General features: G+C 54.3%; 1 protein-coding gene across 1 annotated transcript in view; it reads right to left on the bottom strand.

The window, feature by feature from the left end:
- Positions 1-6,867: 6,867 nt before the first annotated feature.
- The window catches only part of LOC142027790 (maestro heat-like repeat-containing protein family member 2B), a 35,427-nt gene continuing 25,983 nt past the window's right edge, over positions 6,868-16,311 (bottom strand). The window contains exons 22-36 of the mRNA XM_075021999.1: positions 15,719-15,880; positions 15,369-15,491; positions 14,973-15,040; positions 14,491-14,626; positions 14,290-14,385; positions 13,728-13,832; positions 13,391-13,514; positions 12,349-12,455; positions 11,755-11,907; positions 10,500-10,645; positions 10,091-10,253; positions 9,621-9,796; positions 8,869-9,006; positions 8,561-8,672; positions 6,868-8,386 (exon numbers count right to left, since the gene is read on the bottom strand). Of these exons, the coding sequence (XP_074878100.1) occupies positions 8,336-8,386; positions 8,561-8,672; positions 8,869-9,006; positions 9,621-9,796; positions 10,091-10,253; positions 10,500-10,645; positions 11,755-11,907; positions 12,349-12,455; positions 13,391-13,514; positions 13,728-13,832; positions 14,290-14,385; positions 14,491-14,626; positions 14,973-15,040; positions 15,369-15,491; positions 15,719-15,880 (1,860 nt within the window). The 3' untranslated portion in view covers positions 6,868-8,335. The remainder of the gene's footprint in view (positions 8,387-8,560; positions 8,673-8,868; positions 9,007-9,620; positions 9,797-10,090; positions 10,254-10,499; positions 10,646-11,754; positions 11,908-12,348; positions 12,456-13,390; positions 13,515-13,727; positions 13,833-14,289; positions 14,386-14,490; positions 14,627-14,972; positions 15,041-15,368; positions 15,492-15,718; positions 15,881-16,311) is intronic.

The following is a 16,311-nucleotide window of genomic DNA, read 5'->3' as shown; positions in this document are numbered from 1 at the left end:
GCAAGTGTGAGCACCAGCAAGGGTACAGGTCTCAGAGGTATTGCACATAGTGCTGCTTTATAGCTGTCGTTTCTGATTAAAAGCTGCAGGTGTACTCCACTCGAGCGAGGCTGGATCTCTCTCCGGGACTGCCGTCAGTCCGCATAAGGCCCCTACATAAAACAAAAAGAAAAAAAAAAATGAAACGCTGCAGCTCTTTGTGTTCATCTGGCTCAGCAATGAACATCTAAATATAAAATGTTTATTGTCACTTAAGGTGAGCTCTGTGTCCCAAGCCAACGAGTTGGCATCCTGCAAAGCCAGGCATATATTTGCAATTGTTGCCATCCAACAGTTTGCATTGTTATGAACTAGATTTAATGGTTACACTCTGTATCTATTACCCATTTAAATTACTCTTCCAGCATGTGAATATTAAACACTGGAAAAGGCAGATGAATGCCTGTACAAAACTACAGTAAGAAAAGAAAGATTCTAACAAAATGTTTAATAGAAACAAGTGGCACCCTGACTCCAGTGATGTTTCACTCCTCTCTGCTGAGCCCAGAACTGGATGACATTGTTCCAAACTTGTTAGCGTAGAATCATAGAATAGTTTGGCTTAGAAGGGGCCTTCAAATGTCATCTAGTCCAACCCGCCCCCCCCCCCCCCCCCCCGCAATGAGCACAGGCATCTTCAACTAGGTCAGGTTGCTCAGAGCCCTGTCCAACCTGACCTTGAAGTTTCCAGGGATGGGGCATCTACCACCTCTCTGGGCAACCTGTGCCAGTGTTTCACTACTCTCACTGTAAAAAATTTCTTCCTTATATCTAGTCTGAATCTACCCTTTTTTAGTGTAAAACCATTACCCCTTGTCCTATTGCAACACTCTCTACTATAAAGTCTGTCCCCAGTATGCCAGTAAAGAAAACATTTCCATCCTTACTATTGTCCTGTTTGAGTCTTGATTTATGAGATCTAAATTTTACACATGAAAGCATTCTTAAGAAAATCATACAAATTAGTCCCTCTGACCTAAATGGCAATAGGAAAATAAATAAATAAATAAAAAAAAAATCACATCACCAAGCTGCTTTTGATAACTTTTTTCCCCACAAAAACTTTCCTGCAGACCAGGTGTTCTTCCATGTTTATTTTCAAATCTTTCTTCCGTCTTTCAAACTTAAGGGGAAGAGATTCAACATTTTTGAGCATGATTCCAAGTGCCACGAAGAATTATTGCACTGGGGAGAAAGGAGGACTTTCCACTCAAATTTTATTTTCTTAATTTGGTTTTTTGTTGGTTTTTTTTTTAAATCTCATGCCCAGGACATGGACATCTTTCCATAGACTATTTCTAAAGCTGAGTGCTTGGAAAAGTCCTGTCATCAGGACACTGCAGCGGTGTTCAGATCATTCTGCACTGGAGAGTCCAACATCACCAAAAACTTCCTGAGAAATTTTGAAGGAAAAAAAAAAAAATCTCTATTTTGAAGGAAAAAAAAAAAATCTCTATTTTGAAGGAAAAAAAAAAATCTCTATTTTGAAGGAAAAAAAAAATCTCTATTTTGAAGGAGAGAAAAAATCTCTATTTTGAAGGAGAGAAAAAAATCTCTATTTTGAAGGAGAGAAAAAATCTCTATTTTGAAGGAAAAAAAATCTCTATTTTGAAGGAAAAAAATCTCTATTTTGAAGGGAAAAAAAATCTCTATTTTGAAGGAAAAAAAATCTCTATTTTGAAGGAAAAAAAATCTCTATTTTGAAGGAAAAAAAATCTCTATTTTGAAGGGAAAAAAAATCTCTATTTTGAAGGAAAAAAAAAATCTCTATTTTGATTTTAAAAGACACCATTGTCAGGAACAATTATCCCTCATTTTTCTCATTCTCTTCTTTTGCTATAGCTTCTGGGAGGGAGCTATCCAGCTGTCATTTCCTCCTTAGCATGACACTGCATTTCTTTGTTGCAGCCAGCTCTAGGAAGTCATTTGGACAGTTAGTGTCCAGCCTGTAGAGGACAAGTCCAAGTCTCCCCACCAAGTGACACTGTAAGGACATCATGCTGCCATGGTCCATCCTCACCATGCAAGGAAGAAAAACAAGCCAAAAACGTTTTACTAGTTCGGGTTCCCCTGAAGACAGGGAAGGGGGCCAAGATTGTGCAAAGTTAATCGTGCCAGGGTGCGTGTACGAGGGGTCCCCGTACACGAGGGTATGACAGTCCCTTGGTACAAGACCTGGGCACAAATGTCCTTCATAGCACTGGGGTGGGAGGGAACAGTCATCATTCAAGCACATCCCTGCGTGGATCCTTTGGACTGTACCCCTGATCCCTCCTATGTACCTGAACTGCTCGTCTGGATTTCTACAGCAGCTGTTGACACCCTTCCTTGGCCTCCTCCCAGCAGAGCTTCCCTGCTCCTGCAGGGCTGGCTGGCAGAAAGGGCCACAGGACCTCCTGCCATCTTCCAAAGCAACAATCCCCGTAAAATGTAATGGATCCCAGAGGTGTTCAGTGGCAGCAGGAAGAAGCAAACAAAAAAACAAAACAAAAAACCCCAAGAACTTTCTAGCATGAACAACTGAAAAAAGATCCTTTGAATCACCAGATCTTCTCTGCTGCCCATAGTCAGTTCTCCTAAACTCCCCTAAAAAAAAACCACAAACCACAAACCAAACCAAAAGAAAGAGAAAAAAAAAAAAACCCACAAACCACAAAACCAAAACAAAAAAACCCCAGTGAACAAAGATCCTCACATTCAGCCTCCAGTGAATAAGGGCAGGGAATGAATTATGGGATAGCAGATCCTTCACAGACCAAGCCTGCCTGCTCTCTGCTCTCATTTTATTGCGCAGCATCTGCCTGCTGCTCCTGGCCCAGCAGTAGCCACTGCCACGACGCTACCTGTCATCGGAGAAGGGTGGCAGCTTCTCATAGGGCTTAGAGGCACAGTCTGACACATCATGAAAGTCATTCCCTTTCTTAGTCACTAATTGAAGTTGGTATTGCAATTTTCCTCTCTGACCTTTGGATTCTTGCAGCACGGGCATTACTGTAAAAATCTCCCAGCATTGTAGTCTGACCATTACAGGCTCTTATTTCCCATAACCTGCTCCCAGTGCAGCCCACTGACAATCCTCCCGATGCGGCAAACGCCAGAAACATCTGTGGTAGCAGATTCCCCCCAAGTTAAGGGAGAAGCTGGAGAGTGGATCAGCCTGGTTTGGTGAGAGCCCCTGCTAAATATTGCTAAATGCTTCTCTTCCCTGTCCCTCTGCTCCTGCCCTTGTGGGTGCTGTGGTCCCAAGAAATCTTCAGACAAGGGGTTTCACAAACCCTGGCCCTGGCTACAGCCCAGTCCCAGGGAGCTGCAGGAACACCCCAGATAAATGTGTGTGTGTGTGCACACACCATCCTCAGGCACTGGGACCACCGAGGTCCCCAAACACTGTGGTCCTCCCTCGCAGGTGCTGGGTAAAAGGGTGTTTTAAGGTGATTCCAACCAGTCTTGCACGAAGGAAACAGCCTGGAAAACAGCCTAAACATTTATGTAAACACCATGGAGAAGGGGTGCATGGGTATATACAGAGAGATTTTAATCTTCAGCTTTTCCAAAAGAAATAAGCACCGAAAACAAACAAAACCCACCCCAATTAGATGAGGGGTAAGCTTTCAACACCTCTGATTTGACCACACCACCTAAAAATAACCGACAACCATCACACCCTAGTGATCATCATAAAAAAAATTGTATTGAAGGCCTCCCCAGTACTAAGTTCCAATCAGATAGTTCAGAAACTCAGATTAAAAATAGACAGAACTCCACTTTTTGTTCTGAAACAAGTGCAATCATTTAAACTACTGTTAATAATATGTCATTGCCAGGTAGTTGCCCTCACAAGATATCTGACACCTAATCTATTACCATCTGCTTATATTCAACTAAAAATGAGATGCAACAGCATTTAAAGCTATACAGAGCTCTTTCAGCTGGATAAAAAAGCATGAACACATTTTCTTCACTCCTCTCAGTCTGGCTCATACCTCAAGGTCTGCATAGGTTGCAGAGGGTGATTTTTAAATTCCTACAGTCTTCTCAGAGTTTAAGCTTTAAGTTAACACGAAAAGATAGATTTGAGCTTCCAACACTGCAAGATACCGCTGTAATATGGCATCAACAGTCATGCCATTTTAATCAACAATGTTCCTATTCAGTGAAGCACATTTCTGATCTTCAGCCAAATCATGCAAGAGAAAATTGCATTCATACTCCCTGGTACTGCTGCTTCTCAGTAATCCATTACTGCATTGAAGCAGGTCAAAAAACCTGTCTCAAAGACACTTCTGCTATCAGATCTTCAGAGGAGGGGCAGAAGGGGCAAAAAGCAGCACATCTCCAGCCCACAGTCCCACCAGGGCTCCTTTACTCACAACTAGGGACACTCATGGACCTCAGCAAAAATGGGACAGTGGTGAAACACACTCCCAGAAGGCAAGCCTTCTTGCCTCCCCCAAAAAATGAAGCCAGACCTGCCTAAAGCTGAAAACAAGGCTGTAGAAAACATTATTCTCTGCAAACCGCAGAGAGCCGTGCTCTGCAGAGGGAAAGCTCCCATCTAGCTGCCTGCACAGGCACGTACCTGGGACAGAGAGCAGAAATCACAATTTGGCATCTCAGACAGGGACACAAGAACCCCCTTCCCTGCCTGCTACTGATATTCAGCACGATACCGAGATGATGAAGAGTCAGGCAATGTCCGAGATTCTGATTCATCTCTGATAATCAGAAAGTAGCTTTACCTGCACCCTGGGACCAGCAAGCAGCCAGCTCCTTCAGCACCTAGACATTTTGTTGGCAGTGAAAAGCTTCATAATCTTAAGCCTTTACTTCCAATTCAAATACTTCATTTACAAACAGCAAATAATATTTAAGTGCTGTTAGTACTGGGCAGATAAACATCTAGTATCTTTGGAAGAGAGGCAATCCACAATCTGAAGGAAATACAGCATGGCTTCTTCTGCCTTTTTATTTATTTTATACTTAATGCATTATTATCATCCTACAATATGTGTACTATTTTGGTTCAGTAATTAGGTTTCTTCTCACAGTTGCATCCAGGAAGACAATCTCTTCTGGAAGTTGTCTTTTCTGTCGGTGAATAATTAAAGGAGTATTTTTGGCAGGACATTTTTCTCTCTTCCATCATCTTGGGTTTTGGTTTGGTTTGGTTCTTTTATGCCTAAGCTCTTGTTTCCAGCTTTTGTATCCACCTGTGTTTGCACTGTGCTTAGTCAACACCAAAGCCCAGACATCACATATTTGCAGTCTTGGCAAGTTTTATGAGTCCTGACAACTGTGTAGCTGAATTTCTCACTAATCTTTCAGCAGGACCATAACCCTCAGAACCTCTAAAAGAACTTTTACCCCTAAATTCTTGTGTGCCATGCGCCCATCGACTGAATAGCACTCCACAAAGCACTGTTAAATCTTTCAATTTCCAGGAAGTACATGCAAATTTTATGCCACATTTGAGAAAAGAAAATCAGCTCAGTAGTAGAGACAAAACAGAGAATTGGTCAGATGACAGGAGTGATTTAAGGTTACAGCAGATCACTAACTGCACTCAAGTCAAAATCTCAATGAAAGCAAAGATAAATCTCTTTTTGGACTTATTAGCAAGTGTGTCACCAAAACAAGAGTTCTCAAACCAAATCCCTAAACCTCAAAAGTGTTTTGGGAAAATGTATTTTCCCCCCCCCCCTCAATGTTGCTTCTTTACTTACAGTTGTGTCTCATTTTTTTAGCTTTCCCCCCTACCACAGGATCACAACCCTAAGAGATGCCAATACCCTGACACAGATTTCCCCAAGAGCTTTGGCATTAGCACCAAATGCCACAATGCCAGTAAAGTCATGAGAGTCAGCAGAACCGATAAGCAGTGGAGATCCCTTAAATTACCTTTTCCTGGCACCCTGAACTGCCTCTCCACACAGAGAATGAACTGGGGCGACAGCTGGGGTCGACAGGTGGCGACTATTCCTGCAACTCCATCCCGACTGCTTGCTTGATTTCTGCCTTTGGCTTCCCGAGGGCAGGCAGATGTTCGGCCACTGCCAGGGAAGCAGAGCTTCCTCACGCGTAATGGTGACCTGGGAAGAGAAGCACCACAACCCTCAATGCCCACCCTTCATCCTTGTCTCCCTGAGCGACGGACCTCCCCTCCCACGGCATTCCTGCGAGCAGTCCTGTCCCATTCCCTGCCCGCTGCAGACCACCCACCTGCAATTAGCAAGGGCGGGCACCAAATTAACTCCTCCTGGAGCCTTGCACAAGTGCTTCCACTTCAAGAAGCACAAGAAGAAGCGGGAGGGCAAGACGGGTTCCCGCCGAGCCCCCCTCGTCCAAATGCCTGCCGCTGGAGAACGCCCAGCTCAGCCGCTTGCCCTGCGCCTGGCACACTCAGCTCCCAGGACTGCCGGAGCCCTCGGCACTGCAGGTGCCTAGAGGAAACTCCTGGCCCCAGGAGAAGGCCCCACCTTCTTCTCCCATGGGTCAGCACAGCTGGGGAGGGCTGCCAGTCTCCTCCCTTCAGGCGGTGCTGCCTCGGAGGATCGCTCCCCTCGGCTGCCACTGTGCCCTGCTTTGGGGCCCGCCCTTCCCTGAGGCGATGTTTCCTCCGATTGGCTGCATGAGATCGCTCCTCCCATCCAGTGATGGGTCAGGCGGCTCATCAGTCATCTCTGCTTTGCTCTTGCCAGCTGTGATTGGTGGAGCGGGCATGCCCCGCCTCCAACCAACACCCCCCCACACACACACACCCGGCAGGGAGCCCGGCTTTTTCCCCTCTTGCCACCTCTCCTGCAGGCCTCGAAGCTTGACTGGTGGGTTACCTATCGATCACATGCCTTGCCCCCGCCTCCTCAAATGCGATTGGCTGTCCTGGGCCCACTGACTCCCCAGGGACTGCTGGGTGGAGGTTGCCAGGCAACGAACTCCACCTTTAGGGCTGAGAGCCTCAGCATGGAGCTGTGGGCCCTGAGGAAAGGCTGGGGGTCATCAAAGGCGGGTTTGGACCCGAAAACCGAGGATTTCGGCCCGAAACAGGAGGCTCTGGGCACTACAAAGGATAGGCGCGATGCTACAGCTGACGCTGGGGACCCTGCGAAGGAGGGGAACCTCTTGGTTCCTCTGCCCTTTGCCCCAGGGTGCCGTGTATGGGGCAGGACTCTGGACTCGGGGAGAGGGAAACTTCCCCTGGGTCACGGGCAAGGCTGTGCCAGCCCAGAGCACGCAGGAGGTTGCCACCTCTGAAGACCGGGACGAAGGAAGACTGGCCAGCTTGGCCCTTGCCGGTGCCCCCGCCACAGCAGGAGCCCCCCTCAGCCTGCTGTTCAACCCAGAAAGGGGCTCCGTTCCCGCTTACATCCTCACCTTTACCAAGGAACACCTTTAGGAAGGACTGGGCAAGGCGGAAGCACGTGCTTCCTTTGAGCGAACTTTGCAGAGCGTTCCGTTTGGGTCACGCGCGTGTGGTGGGACCCGCGGGACAGGGGGCTGAGGCTCACGTGGGCTCGCAGCCGGGCCAGCGTGCACAGCAGCCCAAGGGACAAAACCACGTCTCTGCTGGTGGCCTCCCTGTGTGGAGCTGCCCCTGCCCCCTGCAGATGTGCGGAGGCTCGCTGGGGGTGAGGAACAGCACCAGTGGGGCCTGGGTTAACGGGCAGGGGTCCGATGGGCCAGCCAGATGCTACTCTCCGTCCCTCTGCTCGGCCCCTGTGCCGCTGCTGACCCTTTAAGGTCCCCCCGCCATTCCCCACTCGTCCCCCAGTGCCCCCCTTCCGCCCTCTGCCCACACACCTGTAACCTCCTGTGACCCCCTCGGTTCCCCCCAGTGCCCCCTACTCCCCCCAGTGTGTCACTGGGCAGTGCTGTGGGGGGTCCCAGCGTGATGGGACACCGGGAGGGCGAAGCCTGCTGTGGCGATACGGTCGGGGCTCTCGCGGGCTGTTCCCTGCACCAGCGCGGGCTGGTGCTGGAGGTGGTCGTGCCGCGGTGGGAGGGGTGGCGAGGGGATCCCCATGGGCAGTGGGAGGGCACGCCAAGGCCCCAGGACCCCACGGGGAGACCCCTGCTCTGGGCTCTGTCCTGGCATGACTCCATTGTCCCCAGCCCGGGAAGATCTGAGAGGGGCCCCACAGCTGGCAGCCCCCAGCCTCGGTGTCACCCACACGTTGTCTCACCAGCTGCCAGGGTGCTATTAGGGAAAGAACAGATACACTCCCCTTTCGGTGTCTTTTGATGAGCTTTAATTAACTCCGTGGTGCTGGCTGGGGCCAGGTATTGCGGAGGGATTGCTCTAGTGCCTGCCTCGCTCGGAGGTCCCTGTCGTCCTGCGGTCCCGAGAGATCTGGAACAACACCACAGGCAGCGCCGTGGGGACCTGGTCCCGGCCAGGTGCTCCCCTGGCCACCCCGCTCCAGGGACCCGTTCGCCAGGGATCTTCCCACAAAAAAAGACATCCCAAGCCGCAGTATCTCGGTAAAAGTCCTCTGACCCCTTCCTTCCCCATCTCCTGCCTTACCTCAGCAAAGAAAGCTGTAGCTGTCATCCGCAGTTGAACTGAGCAGGAATTCAGCCACGGCAAGAGGTTCTTCACCAGACAGGGGGAGACGACTCCAGCGTTGAGCAGGACACTGCGCAGGGGTCACAAGCGAGGGACACAGTTACCCAGGAAGGCCACAGGCCGGGCCTCCAAAATTCACTTGCGCTGATGCAGACACTACTCTTCAGCTCCCGACGGCTTCCCGGGCACGCCGGGAGGGTCCCAGCGGCCATTTCCCTGGGCACAGCCCTGCAGGAGTTGGCCAGATGCATCCCTGGGGCTCTTACCTGGTCAGGAGACGCACCCCCTCAGGGTGAGCCACGGGGACTTCCAGGCGAGCCCACACTCCCCAAATCTCGAGCAGCTGCGTCCATTTCTGCGCCATGCATTTGCCCAGCACCAACTTTATAGCTGAAAGGAAAATCCTGGCAAAAGAAACAAAGTGCAAAATAAACAAACCCAATCAAACAAAACAAGTCCAAAGAGCACCACCGCCAGAAACCCCAAGAACTCTCAAATCGCAGCAGGTTCGGGGAAGACTGATCTGCAGCAGAGCTAAATACCCCTGGAATGATGCTTCACAGCCTTCCAGACTGCAGCTAACGACACTGGCATTTTCTTCATGCCCCAGACCCACCGAAGCAGAAGAAAACCCACGCCTCTAGACTGACTCCACGCTAGGTGTCAACCAAGGCCAACACCTCATACCTCTTCCCACCAGCCTTTGGCCAAGAATGACACCAGTGCCCGCAAGAGTCACTGCTCCAGCGGGGGTCCGTTGAGGGAGTGCAATGCTATTGTGCACACAAGGGTATGCAGGAGGCAAGAGGACGGCCATCCGCAGTATGAGCTGCGTAAGACCTTCCTGCCTGGGAGCTGGAGTTGCTCCACGAAGGAACAGAAGTAAAACCAACCGCGACGACCGCTTTCCACATCTAGGAAGTGGGGCAGGCGAAGCCCTCCCTCAGCCCCACAAAGGCACATGCCTTGGCACGGGGAACTGAAGCCAGCCCCTCCATCTGCCCCTTCGGCTCTTTACCTGCACGGCTTCTCCACATGCAGTTGTTTCCAGCTGGTCATGAGCAAAAGCTGCCTCTCCCCACCCAGCATTTCACTGGCCCACCTGAGCAGGCTGGGAAGGAGGTGGGGAAGCAGTCGCCTGAGCTCCTCCGTGCTCCTCAGGGCAAACACCACCTCGGAGATGGCACGGGTGATCTGCAGAGAAACATGACCAAGAACCACCTGTTCAGGGAAGGCCTTTTCCCACCAGCCTGGTTCCCCCGCCTGCCCAGGGTGGGGGGTCACTGTCCGCACTTGTCACTTCTGCGACAGCCTTGTGGCTCAGGAGTACCAAACTGCCCTGGCTCCCCGCACTCCTTGAGGCCGGCCCAGCACAGCGCCCTGCGAATCTCCACGGGCACCCGCAAAGGGCACCTGACTCCCTTGCGCCCAAGCGTGAGTTAGCAAGCAGATGCCGAGCTGCAGAAAGGTGTCTGCCGTTGAACGTACCGTCAGAGTCTCCAGAGCAGTCTGACAGCTGTGCTGCTCACAAGGGGAGGAGTCCGTCCCCAGGCGGTCGTTTCCTGCTCTGTTTAATTTCTCCACTAAGCACCTCAGGATCTGAATCCCAAGGATGCTTCTCCCCAGGCTCCTCCACAGCTCCACCGTGTCACTGCAAGGGAAGAGACGTTCACCCCTGAGCCCGTATCCTTGCGGTCCTGCGGTGCCCTCAAACCTCCTCACCTGCAGTGCGGCTTACAATGCCCCACTCACAGCAGAGACACAAGCACGCAGTCTTGCAACACTCCAGACTGCTTGGGCAGAAAAAAAAGACCTGCTTCTCAACCGGACCCCCCCAGGGCAAGGAAGCTGCAGGGTCCCTGTTTGACTACAGTGGGGAGGTGGGTAGTGCCCGTACCTGTCCATGAGCAGACTCTTCTGGAGGAGACTGCTGATTACAGGCTCCTGGTGAAAGCGGGTGAGGAGAAACACTGCACGGAGCAGGAAGGGCCTGTGGGTGCTCTGCTGCATGTAGCTGTAAAGGGTGTTCAGGATTTTTGGCACCTGAATGGAAGAAGAGGAGAAAGAAGGGCTCCTTTACCCCCTCCTGTGGGGCCCAGGCAGAGTCATTCGGTACATGAGCGATGCCTGCTGCCTCAACACAGAGTCCAGATCCAGCTCGAAACCTCACGCCTTCCACCCTGCCTGACCCTGGCTCACATCTGGAGCCCAGTGTGCTCTTGGCAATCGTGCACCTGCATGCACACACGCACACGCATGCACACGCTCACATGCACAGCCTCGGTCGCTGCATGTGCCCAGGCCCAACCCCATGAGCGGCTGCGTGCCCTGTGTGCACACAGAGGACACGGACCCATTTCACGCTCAGCGCTTGGCTAACTCTCCCCATGTGTCTGTAGCGATGCAAGACCACGACCAAACACGCTCTTTGAGACCCCGCAGATGCCTTGCAGGGCCTCTGCAAGCGCACGTGTCTCCTTCCAGAGGAACCCCGTTCTCCAGGGACGCTTTTCCTTGCCTCTACCCTCCTGAGACTGAGTTAGTCTGCACTGCTTGAGCCACTGGTGGCCCTAGAGCCCAAGCGGAGCGCAGCAGAGCGTGAGCGGAGGAGAACAGGAGCCTTGAAAGGGCAGGCACAGCACGAGGCCAGAGGCTCCCAGGCTACAGATGGGCAGCAACTAGTGGCTAAAGGAAGGGCACCTCACAGGCTGGGTAACACCACAGTCGGGGAAAGCAGTGAGAGCAATGAACAACTATGCAACCTGTGGAAAACCTAGCGTGCCCAGCAAAGCTCAGAGTAGATGGAATTGGGGACCAGTGAAGAAAGAGAAGGGTGAGGTGGGTCCCAGGGCAGGGAGGACTGACAGTGACCCCAGAGGAAGGGGAGGAATGGCAAGGCTGGTGCCTCCCAGTGCCTCACTCATGGGAAGGACCCGGACCAATGGCAGCCTTTGGACAAGAAGTGCCCATAGCCTTGTCACCAGCCGGAGCAGGCGCCAGCAGCAGGTGCTAATGCACGACTCGGACCATCAGTAGCCCCTTGGCTCGGCACACAGGCGGCATTTCTTGAGCCCATGCCAACTGCACAGGGTGCAGTGCAACAGCCAACAGGAGAAAAGACGAAGTCTAATGGAAAAAAAGCTCTCCTTTACCTCCTGGACTATCTCCTCTCTGCATTCCACCAGGAAGATGAACACCCACTTTCTCACTGCTCTTGCACGTGGGGGCATGACATGCAGCAAGCTGTCCAGGATGGCAGTCAGAAAGTCCACAGCCTGTGCTGCAGGGATGCACCTGCAAACAGCCTGGAGAGAAGTCAGGAACAGGAGAGCCCGCATCACAGCTCTGCCCCAGCGATTCGGAAAGGAAAGGCAACTTGACGGGACTGTTAGTTCAGCAGTCATGGAGGGGCCAGTCTCTTGGCCCTCCTGCTGTGCCTACAGTGCTGTTTACATCTGGTGCAGCTAACCGATTTGGAAGTGTCTACCCCCTTGTTGTTTGCTTATATACCAAATTGGTATTCTGACAAGAGCACTCACGCACGCACACGTGTGTGCAAACGCACACATCACGGTGTCTGCTCCAGCGTGCCTTAAAGGACGGTCTTGCCTCAGAGCCTCCTGCTACTTGCTAACAACAGCTGTCCTGGACAGCCCGCTCTGGAGACAGAGACTCTGGAGGGGAGCAGGGAGACGTGCAGGAGCCCAGGAGCTGGGCCCCCACCCCACTGTTTCGGGGCCAGTTACCTTTGTTATTTGGGTACAGGTCTCCGCAAAAGTCTCGGTGTCCGGGCTGTTCAGCTCCTCACAAAGGCACCGGATCTCATCTGCCTGCGGCACCTTCATGCTCTTGGCTGGAACAAACAGCAGGAGAGAAGAGGAGTCACGTCTACAGAAAGCCAACCTCTGCCCCCAGATACCAATAAAGGAGAACCCCCGTGGTGGCAGGGAAGGCCACAGGGAAAGCCAGGGCCCTCCTGAACTTGGGGCAGCGGGATTTCCTGAGCCTGATAAATGGCTGACAAACCCCGGGCTGGAAAGAGCCCTCTTCCTCCTTAAACCTTTTGCTGGGGCTTCAGGGTTTCAGCAGCCTCTGCTCCTAGCAGCTGCGTCCCCTATTCCCACACAGGCCGCCATCGTCTCTGGGAGGCAGGAAACCTCCCTGTGACTTCCTCAGCACAGGCAGACCCTGCTGCCTGAAGAGGAAAGGCTGCAAACTCAACCCTTTGCAGCACGCTCTGGGCCTGCAGCTCAGATCCCTCCTCCCTGCCCAGTTTGCTCTGGGCAGCAAATTGGCTTCCTCTCTTGTGCTCCCCAGGAGATTTCTTCCCTGCCAGGGATGACTTTGGAGACTGCCTGGGTAGCTGCCTGTCTCTCCAGGCTGAAGGCAGGGAGCGAGGGGGAAGGCACCCTCTGAAACGTCGGGGACCTCATCCGAGCGAGTTGTCTGACCACCCTCTGTCTCTCCTGCCTGGACCGTGGAGAGGGACAGACGTGGAGGGGGACAGTCCCCAGCATTGGTGACGACGTCCTGCTCTCAGACAGCAGTGAGGGATGGCCCTGACCACCCAACCTCACGCACGCCCCGGGGAGGTGGGACTCGGCAACACTCTCTCAGGGATCCTTCCTGAGATGGGCAGGGGGGCAGAGGGCTAACAGGGTGGGGGCACAAAACCAGCCCAGCACGTTGCCTCCCCCTTCCCTCCACGGGACCCCGGTGGCGCCAGGCCAGGAAGGGAGGGAGGGAGGATCGGGCTGAGCAAGGCTGGGAAGCGCCTGCTCTCCTCACCTTGCATTTGGAGAAGGTAGCCAAGGCAGACCCATGCCCTCTGGTGGCACGTGTCCAGGCAGTCGCTGGTCAGAGACCCCAGCAGTCCCACCAGGGAGCCGAACTGCTTGTAGGGACATCCTCTCTGCAGGGGACAGCAGCAGGAAAAAGGTTGCAGGCAGTCCCAGCGCCCGCTCGCCTCTACTGCCCAGCCTGCTCCCTGGGCAGCGACCAGGCAGAAGGGCTGCCCCATAATCCCAGGGGCCCCGAAAGCCAGCACCCAGCTGGGCAGGGCTCCTTTCCAGGGCCACGAATGGTGGGAATGGGGCACTAGGGCACGCGGAGGGTCCCTACTCACCGTGAGCTCACATCGCTCCTTGCAAGCGCCCAGCACGTGGGTGCAAACCCGCAGGGCTCTCTCCCGCTCCCATTCTTTGGCTGAGGTGAGCCAGCCCTTCAGGACCTGGGGCAGGGGGCATCTCTCTCGCAACAGGAATCTTTCTCTCCCCGAGATCCCTCTCCCTCTCCCTTCTTCTCTGGCCCCTTCCTGGCGCATCCCCCGCCCCACCAAGCACCGGCCCTGCAGCCTTCACCGCCTCGCGCTATGCAGCCGCCTCTGCCCTGTGTCAGGTCTTGCTTCCCTGCTGGCGTCTCCCTGCTCCGGCCTTCCCCCCAGGGCTGCTCTCGCCCAGCTCAGGGCTGGCTCTTGGCTTTCCCTCCACCAGGGCCCACTTCACTGCCTGTCCTGAGGCTGCAGTGGCCAGGCACTCCTGACCCCCAGCCCCGGCCAGATGCACAGCCCCAGAGCAAGGAGCCAAAGCCCCATTTGTCTGGAGGAAAGGTATCCACCTCCTATCACCCACTAAGGTCTCGATTCTCTGCCCTGGCAACGCTTTCCCTGTTGCCCCGTGGCTACTCACGTGGAACACTTTGCAAAAGCAGGCAGAGGTCGCCTCAGCCTCCAGAAGGGTTTCTATGAGGTGGCCCAGATCTTCCATGCCTCTCCTGTGCAGAAGCTAAAAGCAGCAAAGGAGAGCTGAGGCTATGCATCATGGGGGCTGCCAGGGCGTGCTGAGGTGGGATCCTGACCCAGAGGTGGGCAGGCACTGGCCGGTGGGTACCTCCATGTTCACAGCTGCCCTCACACTCTTCCTTCCCTTTTTCATCTGCTCCTCGGAAGGATGGGACAAAACACTCTGGCAGCACACTGCCAGCAGGTTGCCATTTTCCTTCCTGCTCAGAGGCGGCCTCAGCTTGCTGGCCAGAGGAAGAAGGGAGACAAAACAGAAAGGGGATTTACTAGCCCTCTCCAGGGTGGTTTAAACCACAACTGAGTCCCTCCTAATCGAGGGCCCCAAATCCAACCCCCCCAGCCCATGCCAGCGAGCACTGCCTTCAGCTCCAGCAATTCCTACCTCCTCCCAGGCAGCAGGCAACCCCCCCACCCCCCCCAGGTTAAGGAACCCCTGGGGCTCCCTTCTTCTGGGAGACACCTGGAATGGGGAACACCCTCCCACTCCACAGCCCCAGCAGCTCCTGGCCCCATGCTCAAGCTGGGCTGGGGCACACTGGGAGTGCCCAGAGCCTGGGGAACAGACCTCACCTCAACTCCTCCAGGGCCTGAAACACTCCATACACCAGGGAGTCCCAGGGCTCCCTCTTTATCCAGTCCTGCAAGTCCCAGAGACAAGTGCAGAGTTGGCAGCGGGCAGGGACACGGGACAGCCCTCCCGCCGCCCCGGGGACAGGCTCTGCTGCCAGGCTTGGGCAGACGCTGCCCCATCTCCCCCACGGAACCCCAAAGGCACAAAGGCACTGCAGGAGGGACCCTGCTCCTCAGCCACAGCCACCCAGTACCAGCACCCGAGGGCCCCACCAGCTGCGGACACAGCTCCAGGAGCTCGCGTGAAGCCGAGAGGCCATCATGCCTCTGGGGAAACCAGGCTGACGGCACAGCCCAAAACTCCCCCGTGTGACGGCTCCAGCTACGGACACTCACCAGCAGGGTCCGCATCGCCTCCTGCTTTAAGGAGAGCTCAAAGCTGCCGCAGTCGCCCACAGCCTGGATGGCACAACTGACCTCGGTGATGCTCTGCACCAGGGCGAGCTTGAGCTGCAAGTCCTGAGGCCAAAGAGAGCAAAGCACCCCTTGAACTCTTTGAAGGGCTGAGAGGTGGAAGAGGAGCATGGGCAGGGAGAAGCCACAGAGGGCTTGCATCTGGACACTGAGGACAAACCCCTCCTTGGGAGGTCTTTAGGAAGAGACCGCCCATCTCGGTACACCCCAGCCCCGAGGGGCCGGAGCTGGGGCACCCGGGCATCCCCACCCTACGCGCCCTGTGCTCCTACCCTCTCTTTATCTCTGGAGAGCCTCAGGATGTTGCCCATGATTTCTTTATCCACACAGGTGAGCAGCTGCTCCTTGGGGGCATGCAGCGCAATGCCGCTGTAGGTGCGCATGAGAGCAGCACGAATGGTCCGGGTTCGCTCCATCTTCTGCCGCCGCTGTACCTGTGTCGACAGAGATGCCCTGAGACATCAGCCCCGGGACTCCTGCGGCGGGCTCCTGCGGCAGGCCCTGCCCCGCACCCTCGCCAGCTCTTTGTTTCCCCCAGCACCTCCCAGCAGCTCCCCGAGCTGCGAGTGCTGGGGCTGGGAGTTGTTCCCACCCCGCAGCTTGAGTTCTCTCTCTCGGAGAGGGAGGAGGTGCAGCCAGCATCACACACGCTGCTGGCTGTTATACCACTGACTCGAGAGGCCGGGGAGCTGTCTGGAACCTTTCTGCGGACAGGTACCCGACATAGCCTGTCACGGTCCTGCTCAGAGCCGTGCAGCCTGTGCGGGTCAGTGGCGCAGATGAGCCCGGTCTGCTCACCTCCCCAGGCCAGGCTGCACTGCTCTCTCTGCAGGGCCCTGCCCTGCCCAGAAAGGCTTCCCCACAG

This window comes from Buteo buteo, unplaced genomic scaffold (assembly GCF_964188355.1).
Source record: "Buteo buteo unplaced genomic scaffold, bButBut1.hap1.1 HAP1_SCAFFOLD_56, whole genome shotgun sequence".
Lineage (NCBI taxonomy): Eukaryota > Metazoa > Chordata > Aves > Accipitriformes > Accipitridae > Buteo > Buteo buteo.
Note: the sequence above shows the minus strand (reverse complement) of the source record. Positions and strands in the feature narration are given on the sequence as shown.